Source organism: Nycticebus coucang, chromosome X (assembly GCF_027406575.1).
Source record: "Nycticebus coucang isolate mNycCou1 chromosome X, mNycCou1.pri, whole genome shotgun sequence".
Classification (NCBI taxonomy): Eukaryota; Metazoa; Chordata; class Mammalia; order Primates; family Lorisidae; genus Nycticebus; species Nycticebus coucang.
In genome coordinates, this window is record NC_069804.1 from 30028897 (window position 1) to 30048676 (window position 19780).

General features: G+C 44.8%; 1 protein-coding gene across 1 annotated transcript; it reads left to right on the plus strand.

Moving 5' to 3' along the window:
- The first annotated feature begins 1687 nt into the window (after positions 1 to 1687).
- On the plus strand, positions 1688 to 5047 carry LOC128576740 (melanoma-associated antigen B3-like). The gene is given in 4 exon segments (XM_053578983.1): positions 1688 to 1791; positions 3945 to 4063; positions 4231 to 4970; positions 4973 to 5047. Coding segments are annotated over 4 exon segments (1038 nt in total).
- The last annotated feature ends 14733 nt before the right edge of the window (positions 5048 to 19780 follow it).

Sequence of the window (19780 nt, forward strand, 5' to 3'; positions counted from 1 at the left end):
TCTTAACCTATAAGTGATTATGTACCATCTTAAAAAATGTGCTTAATGAGAATAGCTACTTTATTTCTATGAATAAAGCCTTGTAAAAATCTTAAAATAAAAATTGTTTTAAAGTTTCCTAGTTTGTTGTAATAATGTATTTTAGGCATGAAGAACTAGCTTGGCGTAGTGAAGAAAGAAAGAAAAGAACTGAAGATTAAAAAAACACAAAAGTTAGGGCAGTGCCTGTGGCTCAAAGGAGTAGGGGCGTTGGCCCCATATACTGGAGGTGGCGGGTTCAAACCCAGCCACTGCCAAAAACTGCAAAAAAAAAAACACAAAATTTGTATACCTGGATTTGCTTAGATTATTCAAGAATGTAGGAGATATTAAATCCTAATTTATTAGACTCTATATGCACTCTCTTGTTTATTTCCTCATAATCAATTCAGCACCAACTCTTTGAAAGGCTTTGTGTCAGTGCTGGGAATGCTTTCCAAAAATTAAAAAACAAAACAAAAACAAACAAAAAAATAAGCCCCAGCCTTTGCCCATTTAATTTTACAATCTAGGAGCAGCAGAAGCTATCATATAAAAAAGATGTTGACATACTAACACCTAAAGTAAAAAGGAGGGATAAATAAAAGGAGGTTTGAGGTGAGAGCAATCAAGTGTAAATACCCTCAGGCAAGGCAGTTGGGAAGCTTAGGAAACTGCAAGTCCCCCAGTTGGAGGTAATTTTTTTTTTATTAAATCATAGCTATGTACAATAATGCAATCATAAGGTACAATAATTTTAAGGGAAGCTGCATGAGAGGCCAGGAGAGGTAGTGAACATTGTGAGCAGGGGGCCAGGCCGTCAGATGGTGCATTTCAGAGTTGAGACACTAAGCCTGGAATGAGAAACTATTTCTAACATTTAATTTGAGATTATGAAAAAAAAAATAAAGCAGAGAATCTCCACTTGCAACAGAGGTGGAAGATGCTCTGTGTTCCTGTTCCAGCACAGTCAAACATAGTGTGCAAACTAAATGTCCAATGCACATTATCTCCATCAAGTTTCTGAGAATTAAAGGTGATATTGTTAAGGGGTTAAGATGTCCAGAAGCCACTGCGCTGGCGCTTTTTGCCTGGGTTGGGAAATCTGGAACCTGCTCCATTAAAAGAGGGTTCAATTAGATTATCTTGTGTGTAATTTGAAAAAATCAGAGGGTCTAGATTTGGGGTGATTGGTTAAATTATTAAAAGTAGTGGTAGCTTAGAAGGACAGACATTTGAAATTTCAGAAGGATAATTGGTCATTGACAAAAATTCTAAACTCTTGAGTTATATCCAATTGGGAAAGATTCTTCCCACAAACACATTAAATGCTGCATAATTTTCCTTGCTAAGCAGCATTTTGTTCTATTATAATCTTTGTCTTGGAGTTTGGTAACATGCTTAAGTTCACAGGCCTAGTAAGAGATAAGGCTGGGACTAGACTCCTTGTCTAAATTCTTCTAGAGTCCACACTGTTCTGTTCCTCTCTGCCTGAAATAAACATTGTGTTACTTTTCTTCTATACTTAGTCCCCCAAGTATATCTCAGGGGACTAAGAGGAAGGACTCTGTGCTCAAAGAATTGGACTGCAATATATAGCCAAAGCAATTAATACTACAATAAGTGTGAGTTATTAATAAAGAGAAGAAAAAGATTATTCAGTGACAATATGATCATATATGCAAAGTCAGATAACCCCAATATCAGGGATTACACAACCATTCTGGACAGTTCCTTCTTGTCTGGAAGTAAATCAACTAAAATAGAAGTCAGGTAAGAGGCTAACACTGTCTCTTGAAGAGGATAAATCAGCATCAATTTAATATCCTATTAAAGGACAAATAGAGTGGTCTATTAGACACTCACTTCTTCAGAGTGAGGAATCTCAGCCCTAACTGGAGTCAAGGTGATGATAACTAATGCTAATCATTGTGCCGCTTCCCAAAAGAGGGGGCCACCCAGAGCCCCAACCCTGTTTTCAGGCCTATGAGGTCCCAGGACGTGATCACATTTGTGCCTGCGTTTCTCTGCCAGAGATTGATGGAAGTGAGAGCTTTATTTGGAGGCTAGCAGACTCAAGCCAGCAAAGGGAATCACAGACTTTACTAACAATAGTGAAAGCCCTGAGTAAAGATGTAACAACCATGAACCCCAGAACATCCGGGTCCCAAACTGTTCCATTCGTGACGTTTGACCTTGGAGACCCCGGACCGGATGTGACTCATTTTCACTTCCTCCTTGAAAACCAAAGACCTCTGTCTGAAGGACGGGGTTGGGGGAGCAGCCAAGGGTGAACTCCCAAGACTGGTCCAGAGTCAAGGTGAGGAACCTAAATGGGAATCAAGAGACTACTCCCCCTCGGTAAAAAAGAGGGCCCCACCAAGTCCTGCCCCCGTGGTTGGCCCTGGGAAGTCCTGGTAGAGCTATCCGGCAGAATTTTGTCTGGAAAGCCTCAAGGGAGAAGAGTCAGTTCAAGGGCCCTAAATGACAAATGAGGGGATCTCTAACATCCCCCTCATTAGGGATGTTAACACAAAACAACAGAAACCCTGCGCTCAGTTCTAGGAGGTTCCTGACAGGTGTAAGCCCTGATGTTCCCACTTAGACATTCAGGAAGGTGTGGGTTTTGTTTGGAGTCAAGGGCCCTAAATGACAAACGAGGGGATCGCTAAAATCCCCCTCAGTAGGGATGTTAACACAAAACAACGGAACCCCTGTGCTCAGTTCTAGGAGGTTCCTGAGAGGGGTAGGCCCTGATGTTCCCACTTAGACATTCAGGAAGGTGTGGGTTTTATTTGGAGTCTGGTGGACTTGGGTTACTGGGGTAGGAGTCCCAGGCTCTGCTAGACTTCAAAATGGGCCACGGATTCCACATGGATGACGTCCCCTAGTGTCCCCGCCCCCTCTTCTGTTACCCCCACCCCCACCCTCCCCCCGCACGCACGTCAGGCAACCATGACCGGATGTTGTTACACCTCACTTCCGTTGGTAGGGTGAAAACCCTAGTCGTTTGTGATGCTGTGTGGAAGCGGCGGATGGTGAATTCGCAGGCCTGGTGTGGAGGGAAGGTGAGGATCTCAAGTGTGGGCTGAAGGGCCCACGCATTACCCATAGCAAAGGAGGCACCACTAAGTCCTGCCACTTTGGTGGGTCTTGGGACACCCCAGTAAAGGTGCTTTCCAGAGTTCTGCCTGTGGGCAGCTGGGCAGGGAAGGCGGGGTTGGGGGGGTGGCGACCACTTAGGTTAGTGGGAAAGTATCCACTCCTACCAGGAGTTAAGATCAGAGACCTGAGTGAGAACTAGGGGAAATGTCAACTGTAAAAAGAAGAGTCCCATAAATTCTTACCCTTCTCTCAGCCCCGGAAAGCCCCAGAATAACTGTACCATTCAGATGCTCCCTTTCTGTCTGTAAAGTGACAGAAAGGTTGTACTGATCCAGTGCCCCAATTCTACAGAAGTAGGAAACCCAGAGCCTCACAGGAGTCAAGAAGAAGAACACTCATCTCCCCTCACCCCAAAAAAGAGACAATAGAAAGTCCCTCTCCCACTTGCAGCCCTTAGGAGCCAGATATCAAATTTAGTGTAGCACAAGGAAGAGGGTCCAGGTCTTATTCATAGTTGATATGATGGTCCTAAAGGTGAAGTGAAAGGATCCTCCCTACGGAGAGCAGAAGGGGATCCACAAGGACGAGACCTGTTGCCACTGCTGTCAGTCTGCACGTACCAGGCAAGGCTGATAGGCTACAGCCCGAGGCACACTTTAATTACCTCCACAGGATTCTCACAGGACAAAATGATCAGAACACAAGGCGCCTGGGTTTCTTGAGCAGTGCGCTCATGGAAACCCACAGAGGCAACCTTTTTAAAGCCCAGAGGGTATCTTCCTGCTGAAGGTGTTCATACCCTCTCATCTTCTTTTCTCCAGGTGCCTGTCTCACCTGTTGTACAGGCCACATTCCCGGCTGCTCTCCCTGAGAACAGTCACCATGCCTCAAAGTCAGAAGACTAAGCTCCGTACCCATAAGAAAGGCTACCAAGCCCAAGGTGAGACCCAGGGCCCCTGGGGTGTTCAGGCCACTGAAACCAAGATGAAAATGTTCCTCTCCTTACCCTTTTCATATTTGGGGGTTGTTACCCAGAGAAAATCTGTGGCTAGGTCACACTGCTCTCTCCAGAGATCTCAGGAGACCGATCCACCTCTTTTTCTGCAGGTGTTGGTCGCACAAGATCACGCAAAGGAGCCAACAGCAAAGCTGAGAAAAAGCAAAGATCCTCTGAGGCCACAGCCTCTGCTGCAAAGTCTCAAAAAGACCCCCTTAGAATCATGACGAGTGTGCTGGTGCAGTTCCTGATGCATATGCACAAAATGAAAAAGCCTGTTACCAAGGCGGAAATGCTGAAGCTTATGAAAAAGAAGTATAAGGGTCACTTCCCTGAGATACTGAAAAGGGCCACTTTCACTATAGAGATAGTATTTGGTGTTGATTTAAAGGAAGTTGATTCTGCCAAGGAATCCTATGTCCTTGTCAGCAAAATGGACCTCCCTAACAATGGGACGGTCACTCGTGGTAAGGGGTATCCCAAAACTGGTCTCCTGATGAATCTCCTGGGCCTGATCTTCTTGAAGGGCAACCGTGCCACTGAGGAGGACATTTGGGAATTCCTAAATAAGATGAGGGTATTTGCTGGTCAGAAACACTTCATATTTGGGGAGCCAAAGAAGCTCATCACCCAAGATCTGGTGAAGCTTAAATACTTAGAGTGCCGGCAGATCCCCAACAGTGATCCTGCACGCTATGAATTTCTCTGGGGACCCAGAGCCCTTGCAGAAACCAGTAAAATGAGAGTCTTAGAGTTTTGGGCCACGGTCAATCGCAGAGACCCCAGAGCTTTCCGTTCTTTGTATGAAGAAGCTTTAAGAGATGAGGAAGAGAGAATCCAAAATGCAGTTAGATCCTCAGTGATAGCAGAAATATCAGAGCCAGAGAATGTTTTAGAGTCAGACCTAGTAGAACTTCCCACATTTAGTGAAGCTGAGTTCCAGCAGTTAGTGGTTGAAGAGGAGAGTCAATAGGAGTAGAAGGCTGGATGTGAAATACCTTTGTATTCCGGTCCTCCATGAGTAATTTTAAGATGTATCTGTATTGGGAAAATATTTTTCAAAGATTGCTTTTGTTTTACATTGTGATCTTAGTTCATGAATGATATTGATCACATCTCTTGTTTATCTGGTTTAAAAACGCACATTTTGCTATTCTGTAACACAACTTGAGAAAACTTCCATCTTTTACTTGTCTGGCGTGAGATAATTTGGGATTGGAATAATTTCCTTGAAAATGTTAAAAAAAAATTCACCTGTCAACATGTATGCAATCAATAAACAAGAGAAAAAGAGTAAGGTGGTCAATGTTTGGTTTTCTAAATGCTTTCACTCATCTTTCATAAAACTAAGAAACAACTGTATGTGTCTGCTTTATTGAAGAATTAAAATTGAATCATAACAAATTAGAACCCCTGCTCACAGTCTCCCAATATTAGTTGAACATCTGCTCTTGAATGGCTCCATTCTAGTACTGAGAGGACTAAAAAAAGACCTAGCAACTGACCATAAAATTGTAAGGTTGAGAAGCACCTCCGTATGAGAAAAATGATGGTAAACACTCTTAAGGCCAAAAGGATAAGTGAAAAGGGATAAAAGGGGAGGGAAGCAGATTCAGATGAGAGTAGTCGCGTGTACGTTGCCGTGTTGGGCCTTGGGAAACTCCAAGTCCCTCAGTGGGAGGTAATTTTAAGTGGGGCTGCTTGCAGGGCTGGAGGAAGCTGTAGGAGTGGTGGGAAGGAGTCAGACCCTGAGATGGTGGTGCCTCTCAGAGCGGAGAGACAAAGCCTGGAATGAGAAACAGTTCTTAACAGTTACTTTGGGATCATAGAGAAACTGGAGAGAATCTCCACCTGGGGCAGGGATGGAAGGTGTCCTGTGCTCTTGTCCCAGCCCAGGTGAGCACACAGTGCCCAGCCTAGATAATCTATGCCCATCATTTCCAGTGAGATTCTGAAAAATAAGCGTGATATTCCCTTGAGGTGGGATGCCCAGAAGCCACTGTGCTGGCAAGCTTTGCCCTGGCCTCTGAGATCCAGAGCCCAGCCTGCTTTATTAAAAGGATAGTCAATTAGGTGATCTTTTGTGTAATTTGGCAAACTCTCAGCAAGATGTAGATGTTTGGATGGCGCTTACATAAATGGAAACAGATGTGGTTTAGGTGGAAGGACAGCTGAGAGAGTGGTAAGTTTTTTTGGTTCTTGAAACACATTTTAGAAGCTTTTGTTGTGTTGAGCAAGGAAGTGCACCTCACGCTGACATGAATGATTTATCATGTAATGAGAAAATATTAGTTATCCTTGATTAGTAGCACTTTGTCCGATGGGATGTTGTTTGTTCTGGAATATGGCAAAATCTCTGACATCTCCTGAATTGGAAAATATTATAAATCCCAGGGTAGTGGACTGTGATGTCAGGTGATGAATTAATTATAAGAACTAGAATTTTTAAGTCTTATTTTGGGCACTTTATGTACATAATGTACATCCCACCAGTCCTTCAAGACAGAGGTTATCAATCCCACTACACAGATGAGAAGGCAGAGGTGCACAGAGTTTGGCAACCTGCCAATTTCACTTGGTTGGTAATTAATGGAACTGAGCCAAGACCACTGGTCTGAATTAGCATAAAGCCCACAACTGTTCCGTGCATCCCAGCATGAGGCTGACTGTGTCCCTTAATTCACTTTTCTTCTCACCACTCCCAAATGTATCTCGTGATAAAATAGAAGGGCTCTGTGCCCAATTTACTGGATGAGAATACATAACAAGAGCAATGAAAATACCAAAATGACTAAGAGGTATGAATTAAGAAAAGAAAGAGATAATATTTGGTGAAAATACAATTGCATATGCAAAATCAGGTGACCTCAGGAAAACATGTGCTCACATTCTATCGTCCTAGACAACCCTTTTCTCAAGTGTTTTAGAAGATAAATACATATAAGAGCCTAAATCTGGGTAGCAATAAAGAAGGAATAGATCAATGTGTTTTTTTCTCTGACAGTACAGCATATGTCTTGGGGCCTCTGCTTTGTATTTTAGCTTCCCTATTTTACATGACTCCTGGGACAGGGATGCCTTTTTTTCAAGATTTGTCATAGGGTAACTGGTCAAGAGTTATTAGGGATGTAGCATTTCCAAGGAAGTCTATAATGAAAGGACACGAGTCAAGGTAAAAACCCCACGTAGGAGGACTGGGGAGAGCAGCATGTCAGGCAACGTTGGCAGCCTGAGCATCTCTTCACTTATTCTTCAAACCTCTCAGGGACTCGTGAGTCCTGTCTCTGAACAAGGAGGAAGGGAAATACCTACCCAGTGCAGTGTGATCCATTGACGTCTGACCCCGCTGTCAGCCCACAAAGTTTCCAAACAGTCTTGACAGGATGTGGCTGTTTTCCACTACGGAGGTTTCAAGGATGTGAAAATCTTGGTCTGAGGCTAGCTGAGCCAGATCCATAGAGGGAAGATTTCCAAGATGTTCCAGGACTAAAGTGAGTACATTGAAGAGTGCAGGAACCACGAAACCCTTATCAGTGGGGACCCCACAGAATCCTCAGTATAGTCAGCCCTGAGAGATTCAGACAGAATTGTCAGGCAGAGGCACCTTCATATCCTCAGGACTAACAGAGAAGTGAGGGTCTTGGTGTGAGGGGACAGTCCGCTTGGCAGAGGAAGGACTCTCAGGCCTTCCTATGAGTCCGATTTAGGATGCTAAGTTAGGCCCCTTAGTAGGACAATGCACTATACGGCCTCAACTTGTCTGCCACAGCTGTCACTCTTGGGAGACCATGGTTAGTTGTTGTCAAACCAAACCACCCTCGCTTCCTCCTATTGGGTCTCAGGGGGTACAGGTCTTTTATGAGGAGAGGTCCTCAATTCAAGAAAGTGATTCCCAGGCTCTGCCAGGAGCCAAATCAAGGAAACTGAGTGACAACTGAGGGGACTACCCACCCCTCAGTACACAAGACAACAAAGAGTCCAGCCATGTGCTCTTAACCCTTAAATTGCCGGGGCAAGGTGCCAGGCTGACGCTTCCCTGTCACTTTCTTTTAATGGTCTTTATTGTTTAGAGCAGTTTTAAGTTTACAGGAAAATTAAGCAGAAAGTACAGAGAGTTCCCATATACGCCCTGTCCTCCCACACACACAGCCGCCTTCATATCAGTGTCCCACACCAGACTATTTCATTTGTTTCATTTGAACAGATACATCATTATCATTCAAAGTCCAGAGATCACATGAGGATTCATTCTTAGTGTGGCACATTCTGTGGGTTCTGACAAATGTATAGTGGCACCTATCCACCACTATGGAATCACATTGAATTGTCTCACTGCCTCAAAAATCTTCTATGACCCATCTATTCATCACTCACTCCCCCAACCCATGGCAACCACTGACCTTATGACTATTTCCATAGTTTTGCCTTTTCCAGAATGTCATATAGACGGACTTATGCAATATGTAGCCTTTTCAAAATGGCTCCTCCATGCCTTTTCATGGCTTAATAGCTCATTTCTTTCTGGCACTGAATAATAGTTTAATGTCTAGATGGACCACAGTTTATTTACCCACTCACCTTCTGAGGACATCCAGTGGCTTCTCACTTTTGACAATTATGAATAAAGCCGTTATAAATATTTGTGCACAAGGTTTTGTCTGGAAATAAATTTTCAGCTCATCTGGGTTAACGCCAAAGATCACAACTGCTGGATCACATGGTAAGAGTATGAATAATTGTGAAAGAACTTACAAACTGTGTTCCAATGTGCCCGTACCATTGTGCATGTCCCCTGCAAATAATGGTAGTTCCTGTTGCTCCACATCTGCACCAGCATCGGGTGTTGTTAGTGTTTTGGATTTTAGTCATTCTCATACGTGGAGTGTGGGCTGTGAAGTGGCAGGGCCCCACAGCCTGGGGAACATTCAGGGAATGACCTCCAACTGTTTCTCCTATCCCCAAAACAACCATGTTCCTTTTTTTATGCTCTCCCTGACAACTCACGTAGCTCTTTCTTGGTGTAGTTAATTTATTTTTTGAGACAGAGTCTCGTTCTGTCACCCTCAGTAGAGTGATGTAGCGTCATAGCTCACAGCAACCTCGAACTCTTGGGCTTAAGTGATTCTCTTGCCTCAGCCTCCTAAGTAGCTAGGACTACAGGTGCACGCCACGACGCCTGGCAATTTTTTGTTGCAGTCGCCGCTGTTGGTATAGCTGGCCTGGGCAGGGTTCGAACCCACCACTGGTGGTATATGGGGCCAACGCCCTATCCACTGACCTACAGGCACTGCCCTCCCTCCCTTCTTTATATCAGGTCTAAGGGAGGGAAATCATTGGTCTGAAAATGCATCCACCAGTCAGCAGAAGGAAGGGATCCAATACATGCTGGGCACTGGCAAGTGCTTTCCATTCATTGCACACGTCCTGCCAGTTCTACATGACAGGCTTTCCCAAGCCTGTTTTCTAGATAGCCAGCCTAAGGCTCATAAAGTTCAATAACATGGCCATGTTATCACAGCTAGTAGTGCTAGGGCTGGGAGTAGATTCCTGGTCTGACTTAGTTGCAAGCTCACACTGTTCCATTTCTCCCAGCCTGAGATTGACCTTGTCCCTAAATTCACTTTTCTTCTCATTCCTGCAAAATGTATGATAGGCAATCAAAAGAAATGCTTTGTTATAATACACAGCCAGAGCAACAAAAGAAGAACAAAATAGAAGTCAGTTACATCTGACTGTGAAGAGAAGTAGGTCGATGTGGTTGTTGGTTTTTTTTTTTTTTTTCCGGGCAGCCCACCTCCAATCCTGGGATCCCTGCATTTGCTGCAGCCTCCCCATCTCACACCACTCCTAGGACAAGGACCCATTCTCTGCAAGGCTTGCAGAGGGGAAACTGCTCTAGAGTTTGCATGTATGTGGCATTTCCCAGGATGCATTTAATCCAAGACACAGAGCCAAGATGACAGATGGGGAGACCAACACTCCAGAGTGCAAGGGGGAATCACATAGAGAGACAATTCCGGTCTTCTCCTGGATGCAGACAGTCTCAGAGCAATCAGTCTGAGCAGCTCCTCACATTATTCTTAAGGCTTCTGAGGGACATAGTCCTCAAGCAGCATCTGTAGGTCAGTAGAGGAAGAAGTCTCAGACTCTCATAGAAATGAAGGGAATAAACTCAAATGAGGATGATGGAAGGGCCCTGCCAGAACACTGGGGTCCTGTAAAAGCATGTCCCAGTTGTTATCCCTGTTATGTCCCAAACTGTTCTGGCTGCTTGTAGCTGGCACTGACCTCCAATCCCAATCCCTGGACGGTGAGGACTTTGGTCTGAAGGCCAGGGTCTCAAGACAGTAGAGAGTCCTAGGAAAGGTGCAGAGTCAAGGTAAAGACCTTGCATATGGACTTAAGAACTGCTCAACTAGCAACTAACAGGGTGGCATGACCTTACCTAATGTGCACATTGTGAGAGTGTTCAGCACACCCCCTGGGTGAGGGGGTGAAGGTCTCTTGTACAACTTTAACTTAGAAGTGAGAACAATATAACCTAATATTGTACCCTCATATTAATTTGCTTTTTCTTCTATGAGACAGAGTCTCAATTTGTCACCTTCAGTAGAGTGCAGTGGCATCATAGCTAACAGTAACTTAAACTTCTTGGGCTCAAGTGATTCTCTTCCGTTAGCCTCCCAAGTAGCTGGGACGCCAGGCGCCCAACACAATGCTTGGCTATTTTTACAGATGGGTCTGAGTCTTGCTCAGTCTGTTCTTGACCTCCTGAGCTCAAGCAATGGACCCACCTTAGCCTCCCAGGGTGCCAGGATTAGAGGTGTGACCCACATATTAATTTAAAATGAAAAAAAATGACAGGGGTGCCCCTTGTGCCTCCTCTGCTGTTACCCATAGGAGGCCTAGGGAGGACTTGACAGCCTCATATGCCCCTGACTTCTACCTGGAGGATCTCAAGGAGATGAGAGACTTGGCTGACAAATTGGCCATCCAGTTCAGCAGAGAGTAGAATCTCAGGCCATGACAAGTATCAAGGTAAAAATCCTATATGAAGAATGAGGGAACTATCTATCACACAGGTGAACAGAAAACAGAGATTTCCTTAGAAAGTCCTGCCTCTGCAGTCAACCTTGGAAGACTATGGGAAGAGCTTGCAGGCTGAGATTACCTGTAATTACGGGAGTGGTGGGGTAGATGGTCTAGGAGACATGAAGTCCTCGCACCAATGGAGGAAGCACCTTTTAGTGAAGGAAGGAGACTAGCTCATTAACAGCAGTCAACATGATGACACTGAGTGACAACAAGGAGACCCCTTCCAGAATGAAGAGGGTCACACACAACCCTGTCTCTGTTTTCAGACCTGAGCATGGCAACATGAGGAATCATACTCACTTTCTCCCAGGTAATCTTGTGGTGCTAAGGAAACTTAACCAAGAGGGCTGCCTCAAATTAGAAAACAAGAGTTCCAGGTTGTTCCAGAAGTCAAGGAGAGAACCCTGAAGACAAGGGACCACCAATATTGTAACAGTGGGGGCAACAGAGATTCTTCCCACTACTATTAGTCTGGAAACTATGAGCAGTTGTGGCAATATGAGGCAAATTGCATTTCTTGAGTATATCAGGAAATTAGAAGCTTTAGTATGAAGGGATAGGACTCAAATCAAGTGGGGGGAGATTTCCGGCATGTGCTGGAAGGAAGGGTGAAGACACTGAAGAGCGTGCAACCACACACCCCATATCAGTAGGAGCCACACAGAATCTCCCCTCCTGTTAGCCCCTGAAGACCCCAGGCAGAAATGTCAGCTGGAGCCACCCATCAGTTCTTACTCAGCGGTAACAGGGAAGTGAAAGTCTTCATCTTAAGTTGGTAATTTCACCTTCACCTACATCAACAGAGGAAGGACTCAGGTCTGCTGAGGAGTTAAATTGAGGACCCTGAGTTGGGACTCTACATGCAGGTACCCATCATAGGAACTCAACCAACCTGCCACAGCCTTGATTCCTTCTGAGACCATTGGCTAGTGCGTACCCACATAAAGTTATCCTCATATCCTCCTCTGGGGTCTGAGGGAAGTGTAGGCCTCGCTATAACATGTCCTCAGGTCAAAAATGAGGTAAGTCCCAAGCCTTGCCAACAGTGAAATCAGAAAACCTGACTGGGGACTGCAAGAACCACATTCCTTTGAATAGAGGAGACAACAAATTATCATGACCTACCCTTTGATATCAGCTCTAGAAAACTCAGAGCAGGGCTTTCGGGAGAGGGTCTCCCTCCCTTCTTTTTTTTTTTTCTTTTTTTGAGACACCATCTCACTGTGTCTCCCTTGGTAGAGTGCCATGGTGTCACAGCTCACAGCAACCGCAATCTCTTGGGCTTAAGTGATTCTCTAACCTCAACCTCCTGAGTAACTGGGACTACAGTGCCCGCCACAATGGCTGGCTATTTTTTGTTGCAGTTGCCACTGGTGTTTTAACTGTCCAGGGCCTGATTCTAACCCGCCACCCTCGGTGTATGGAGCTAGTGCCCAATCCACTGCGACACAGGTGCTGCCCTCCGCACTTCTTTACCTAAGTTCTAAGGGAGGGAAAATCTTTGGCCTGAAAATGCATCCACCAGTCAGCAGAAGGAAGGGATCCAATACATGCTGGTCACTGGCAAGTGCTTTCCATTCACTGCACACGTCCTGCCAGTTCTACATGACAGGCTTTCCCAAGCCCATTTTGTAGATAGCCAGCCTGAGGCTCATGAAGTTCAGTAACACCCCCCTGTTATCACAGCTAGTAGTGATAGGGCTGGGAGTAGACTCCTGGTCTGACTTAGTTGCAACCTCACACTGTTGCATTTCTCCCAGCCTGAGACTGACCTTGTCCCTTAATTCACTTTTCTTCTCATTTCTGCAAAATGTATCATAGGCAATCAAAAGAAAGGCTTTGTTATAATACACAGCCAGAGCAACAAAAGTATCAAAATAAGTGGGAGGTTTGGATAACAAAAAGAATTGGCATTCTGATGACAGAATCATATAGATACGTTTGTGATGTCAAATAACTTCAAAAAATCAGAGGCTCAGCTGGGCCTGATGGCTCACACGCTACCTAGTACGCTACTGGGCTGAGGTAGTACCATCACTTGAACTCAGGAGTTTGAGACCCACCTGAGCAAAAGTAAGAATCTATCTCTACAAAAAAATAGAAAAATTCATCAGGCACGGTTGGTGCATGCCTCTAGGTCCAGCTACCCAGGAGGCTGAGGTAGGAGGATTGCTTGAGCCTGGGAAGGTTGCTTTGAGCTAGGTTAAGGCCATGGCACTCTAGCCCTGGTGACTAAATGAGACACTGTCTTTAAAAAAAGAAAAAACAACAAAAAAAGATCAGGGGCTCAAAAAAGTTATCTGATTCCCTTAATTCCAAAGTTCCAATTTAATAGTGAGTACATGTGGTGTTTATCCATTCTGAAAGTATTTCCCTTAGAATAATGGGCTCCGGTTCCATCCAAATTCTTGCAAAAGGCATTAAGTCATCCTTCTCCATGGCTGAGGAGTATTCCATGATATATATACACCACATTTTGTTAATTCATTCATGAATTGATGGGCATTTGGGTTGATTCCACGTCTTTGCAATTGTGAATTGTACTGCAATAAACATTCAAATACAGTTGTCTTTTTGATAAAATAACACACTATCTGGGTGACAGGCACACTTACAACAATGACCCAAGCATTATAAAAGTAATCCATGTAACAAAAAATATTTGTACCCCCATAATACTTTGAAATTAAAAGGTCATGTGATTCAGCCACTTCCTTATATAAAGATCCTAAATCGTGCTGGGGAAGAGAAGAAATAGATCAACAAGTTTGTTTTTTTTCTCACCCACCACCTAGTCTGGACCCTCCTGCATTGTGCTGTAGACTTCCCCTCTCACATCACTCCTAGGACAAGGACCCATTCGCTGCAAAGTTTATAAAAAGGAAACTGCTCAAGAGGGTATAGGGATGTAGCATTTCCCAGGAAGACTTTAATCCAGTTGACAGGAGGCTATGTCGGTAATTTTTAACTGGTGTGCCGTGGATCTTAGGTGTACCATGAAAATTCTTAAAATTCATTAATTCATTATTTTCAGAAGAAGTTCAAAGCATGGTAATTGTATTTCTCTTTTTACTTTTTGCAGTTTTGGGCCAGGGCTGGGTTTGAACCCACCACCTCTGGCATATGGACCTGGTGCCCTCCTCCTTTGAGCCATAGGTGCCGCACTCTCTTTTTACTTTATGAAAATCATCATAATGTAAGTGTACCGTGGGAGTTTAACTACCAATTATTGAGTTTAACTACTCAATTATTTTTTTCGTAGATGCCCAACACATTTTACATCAGGACTAGAGGAGGTGACGTCCTTGATATGAACATACACTTACCAGTCTGCAAAAGGAAAAGTCCACAATCCTGCACGGTATCCAGATTAGGACACTGAGTGTGGACATGGGATCTAAGGAGTCCAGGGCAAAAAGGGCCCCTCTGAGCTTTTAGGACTGATGCCTCTGGGCAGGGCTGGTGGGTTGAGATGACCCTACACTTACTACACTTAGGTTCCAGGAATTTATAGTATCATCTTCACAATATCAAAAGAAGTCCCATGCCCTGTTAAAACTTGACATAATAAAGCTGAAGGTAATGTAGTGGATCCCCTCCACTCCAGAACACAGTAGACCCTGTTTCTAGCCCTGCTATCATCCCATCAGTGCCAGGCAAGGTGGATAAGCTGAAGCCTAATGCACACTATACCTTCCTTCCCTGGGTTCCCAGGAGACAGGCTCACTAAGAAACACAGGCCAGTGTTTCCTAGAGTGGTGCTCTCAAGGAAATCCACAGGGGTGGCTTCCTCAATGCTAAGGTCAGCTCTGCCCGCTGAAGATGCTCACAGGATCTCATGCTTCTTCCTCCAGGTATGTCAATCAACTACCCTCCTACCCACACTCTCACCTCCTGTCCCTGGCCACAGCCATCATGCCTCACGGTCAGAAAAGTAAGCTCCATGCCCATGACAAATGCTACAAGACCTGAGGTGAGACCCAGGATCTCGGTGGTGCTCAGGCCACTGCAGCAGGGAAAGAAGAGTCTGTTTCTTCTCCCTCTCCTTCTTGGGGGATACTACCACCAGCTCCCCTACTGCAGACAGTCCCCAGAAGCTTCAGAAAGCTCCACCCACTACTGCTGCAGATGCTTCGGACACAAGGTCTAATAATGGGCCCAAAAGCAAATGTCAGGAGAGCAAAAAGTCCTCCAAGGCCTCAGCGACTACTGAGAGCTCAAATAAAGATCCTATAATCAGGGAGGTAGGAATGTTGATGCAATTCATACTGTACAAGTATAAAATGCAAGAGCCCATTACAAAGGTAGAAAGCTGAAGGTTGTCCTCAAAAGTACAGGGGGCAATTCCCTGAGATCCTCTAAAGATCAGCTGAGCATGTGGAGCTGGTCTTTGGTTTTGAACTGAAGGAAGTCAACCCAGTGGTCAGTCCAACACCCTTGTCAGAAAGCTAGACAACGATGACGGAAGTCTGAGCAGTCTCTGGGTCTTTCTGAAGAATGGGCTTCTGATGCCTCTCTTGGGTGAGATCTGAGAATTCTTGAATATTTGGGGACTCCATAATGGGAAGAGGCGCTTCATCTTTGGGGAGCCCCGTAAGCGAATCACAGAAGAGCTGGTGCAGGAAGAGTACCTGGTGTACCAGCAGGTGCCCAACAGTAATCCTCCATGCTTTGAATTCCTTTGGAGTCCCAGAGCTCACTCAGAAACCAGCAAGATGAAAGTCCTGGAGGTTTGGCCAAGATCAACGATACCATCCCCAGTGCCTTCCCTTCCCATTATGAGGAGGCTTTGAAAGAAGAGCAAGAGCAAGATGAAGCCAAAGTTGCAGGCAGGCCTGGCACCTCTTGCAAGGCTAGAGGGTGATCTAGGCCCACACCCAGCAGCTCCTCCCACCCCTAGTATGGTCTGAGGCAGTTTATTTACTTTCTGATTGAAAAGTCCTATTAACCGGGGGGGCGGAGACAAGATGGCTGACTAAAGCCAGCTTTCCACAGAGGCTCCCGTCCAGAAGGAGAGTTAAAGGACAGAAATTTAGCAAGTAACCTGGTGGATTTGAGCTGCACCAAGAGAGAAGGTTGAAGAATGCACATCAACCCTGCTGAGGCAAGCTACGACCACAAGCATACAAACAAAAGGTACAAAATCCATCACCAAGCAGATGGGAGTCCCCTCCCCCATGAGAATGGCTCGGAGCACCCCGCAAACAAACAGGCAGAGTTCAAAGGTCCTCCCACTACACTCCACGGGAGAGAACCTCTAAAACCTGGACCTACCTCCCCTACTAGGGTGCCATGGCATTCTCCTGCCAGGCATAAAACTGTATAAAACTGTATATATTCTCTACCTGCAACTCTGAGCTCCCAGCACTCCTCTCCACTCTCACTCTGAGGTCTGGAAGCCTGTCCCCAAGGAGTCCAGATTCTTGGGTGATTTCTCGAGGGGTGTGGACAGTGCCTAAACTGCAGCTGGTCAGGACTGACTCGGGGGCATGGGAGTGAGGAGAAGATGGTCGGCTGAGAGGGAACCACACCAGAGCAGCAGTTCCCTGAGGCACAGAGCAGCAGCAGTGTTCTAGCAACAATACTGCTCACTCCCAGATACTCTGAAGCCCCCTGTCCCATGGGCAACCAGAGGAGGCCGGCAACCACCAGGAACAGATCTGGAATGGAAATGCAGGCCCCGTGAGTAAAGGATTTGCCTAAGGCAGTACCACCTGTGTGGAGTGCAGGGACTAGAAACACACTCACAGACCCCGGAAGTTCCCAGGGTGGGGCTAACCCAGAGGACTGCTTTACTGAGCCTGAGATGCACCTGGCCCTCAGGAGATCGTCAGCCTATAGACAAAGAAGGCAGCAGGATAGAACTGACAGGGGAATTTAGCAGGAACAGAAACAAAATCCCACAAAGTTGTTCTGTTCTGTTCTGTCAGTAATATCAATCAGGGGCAGGGCTGGAACTGAGTGAACACCCCCCAGCCTTCATCAAGCACCTGAGGTTGTCAGGCCTCACCTCCTCCTGCTAGGTAGAGGCAGAGCGCAGCAGCCTGGCTGAACAGAAATAGATTTCCTTGTGATTCAGGCAGGTGCAAACTCCTGGAGTATCTGTTCACTACAGGCAACTGGGTCACCAACTGCAGGGCTATCAGTGAGTGGGTGTGACAGAGGTGCAAGGTGGGGAAGGAGGCATCAACCTTCCCAGACTGATCTATTTGCTGGGTGGCTCCTCCTGACTCCAGGCAGCACTGGAGCAAGCCATATCAGAGTAGTCACCAGACCCCTGTGATCCAGTTCCCAGAGACCTCTTAAACTCTCCCACCCGAGACAGGTACTGACTGACAGGTACTGACTGAAACAATTGATTTGGACCTTTTGAACTGAGCCAATTGCCTGAGGACTGTTCAGGTGGTGCCCTGGGTATGTGGTTGTAGGAAGGTTTGATTTTCCTTTTCCAATTGTTGTCTGTGGTGGGCGGGGTGACTTAATTGCTGGTATTTCTCTACAGCTGAGATTTCAACCTAGAGTAACTGTTTCACTAGGGTCGAACAGAAACCAGCTGAAAACAAGACAGAACCACTTAGCGCCACCACACCAAACAGGGCCCCAGTTTCTCAGGCCATAGCACTGTATGGGTCCTCAACAAAGCTCCAGGGAAAAAAATCAAAGGGTGTAAAACAATCATGGGGTGGAATCAGAGGAAAAACTCTGGTAACATGAATAACCAGAATAGAGCAAATCCCCCCCAAGGAAAGATATGGCAGATGTAAATGAAGATCCCATTCATAAACAACTGGCCGAGATGTCAGAAAATGAATTCAGAATTTGGATTGCAAACAAGATTAATAAAGTGGAGGAAAATTTGGAATTTGAATTCCAGCAGCCATTCAAAAGTTGGAATGAGAAAATCGAGGAGAAATTCAAAAGTTGTCTCAAGAATTTAACGAATTTAAAGACAAACCCACCAAAGATTTAGACACACAGAAGTAAGAATTTGCAGCCCTCAAAGATCTGAAAAATACAGTAGAATCCCTCAGTAACAGAGTGGAGCAAGCAGATAAAGGATTTCTGAAATTGAAGACAAAGCCTTTTAATGCTCCAAAACTCTCAAAAAGGAAGGTAAATGGAGAGCAAAAACAGATCATTCTCTCAGAGAACTCTGGGATAATTCAAAGAAGGCTAATATCAACCTCATTGGAATCCCTGAATCCGATGCAGTGGTCTCGCTAGGCACAGAGGCCCTTCTCCATGAAATTATGAAAGAGAATTTTCCAGACATACCTAGAGATTCCGAAATACAGATAGCAGACACTTTCAGAAACCCAGCATGACTCAATCCCAATAAGACATCCCCCAGGCATATCATAATTAACTTCACTAAAGTTAATATGAAGGAGAAAATTCTCAAAGCAGCCAGACGTAAGAAAGCCATTACTTACAAGGGGAAGAATATTAGAATGACTGCATATCTCTCTGCTGAAACTTTTCAAACCAGAAGAGGGTGGTCATCGACTTTTAATCACCTAAAGCAAAATAACTTTCAACCCTGGATCCTGTATCCAGCTAAACTGAGTTTCATTTATGCTGGAGAAATTAAACATTTAATGACATTCCTATGTTGAAGAAATTTGCCATAACCAAACCAGCTCTTCAGGATATTCTCAGACCTATCTTCCATAACGACAAAAACCAATCCTCTACCACAAAAGTAAACTCACTCAGAGACTTTTGATCAAACTCCAACTTCCACACAGGTGAAAGGATTAAAAATGTCCACTGGACTTTCGAAAAACTCAATACCCAAAATTTTACCAGACTTATCAATATTCTGCATTAATGTGAATGGCTTAAACTGTCCTCTAAAGAGGCATAGGTTAGCTGACTGGATACAAAAACTCAGGCCTAATATTTGTTGCATACGAGAGTCACATCTTACCTTAAAAGACAAATATAGACTCAGGGTGAAAGGATGATCATCCATATTTCAGGCAAATGGTAATCAGAAAAAAGCAGGTGTTGCAATTTTATTTGCAGATACAATGGGCTTTAAACCAACAAAAGTAAGGAAGGATAAGAATGGTCACTTCACATTTGTTAAGAATAATAATATGATGAGATTTCAATTATTAATATCTATGCACCCAACCAGAATGCACCTCAATTTATAAGAGAAACTCTAACAGACATGAGCAACTTGATTTCCTCCAACTCAATAATAGTCAGAGATTTCAACACTCTTTTGGCAGTGTTGGATCAATCCTCCAATAAGAAGCTGAGCAAAGAAATTTTAGATCTAAACCTAACCATTCAACATTTGGATTTAGCAGACATCTACAGAACATTTCATCACAACAAAACTGAATACACATACTTCTCATCAGCTCACGGACACACTCCAAAATTGATCACATCTTAGGTCATAAGTCTAACCTCAGTAAATTTAAAGGAATAGAAATTATTCCTTGCATCTTCTTGGACCACCATGGAATAAAAGTTAACCGGAGTAACAACAGGAATCTGCATACTCATACAACCATGGAAGCCAAATAACCTTATGCTGAATGATAGCTG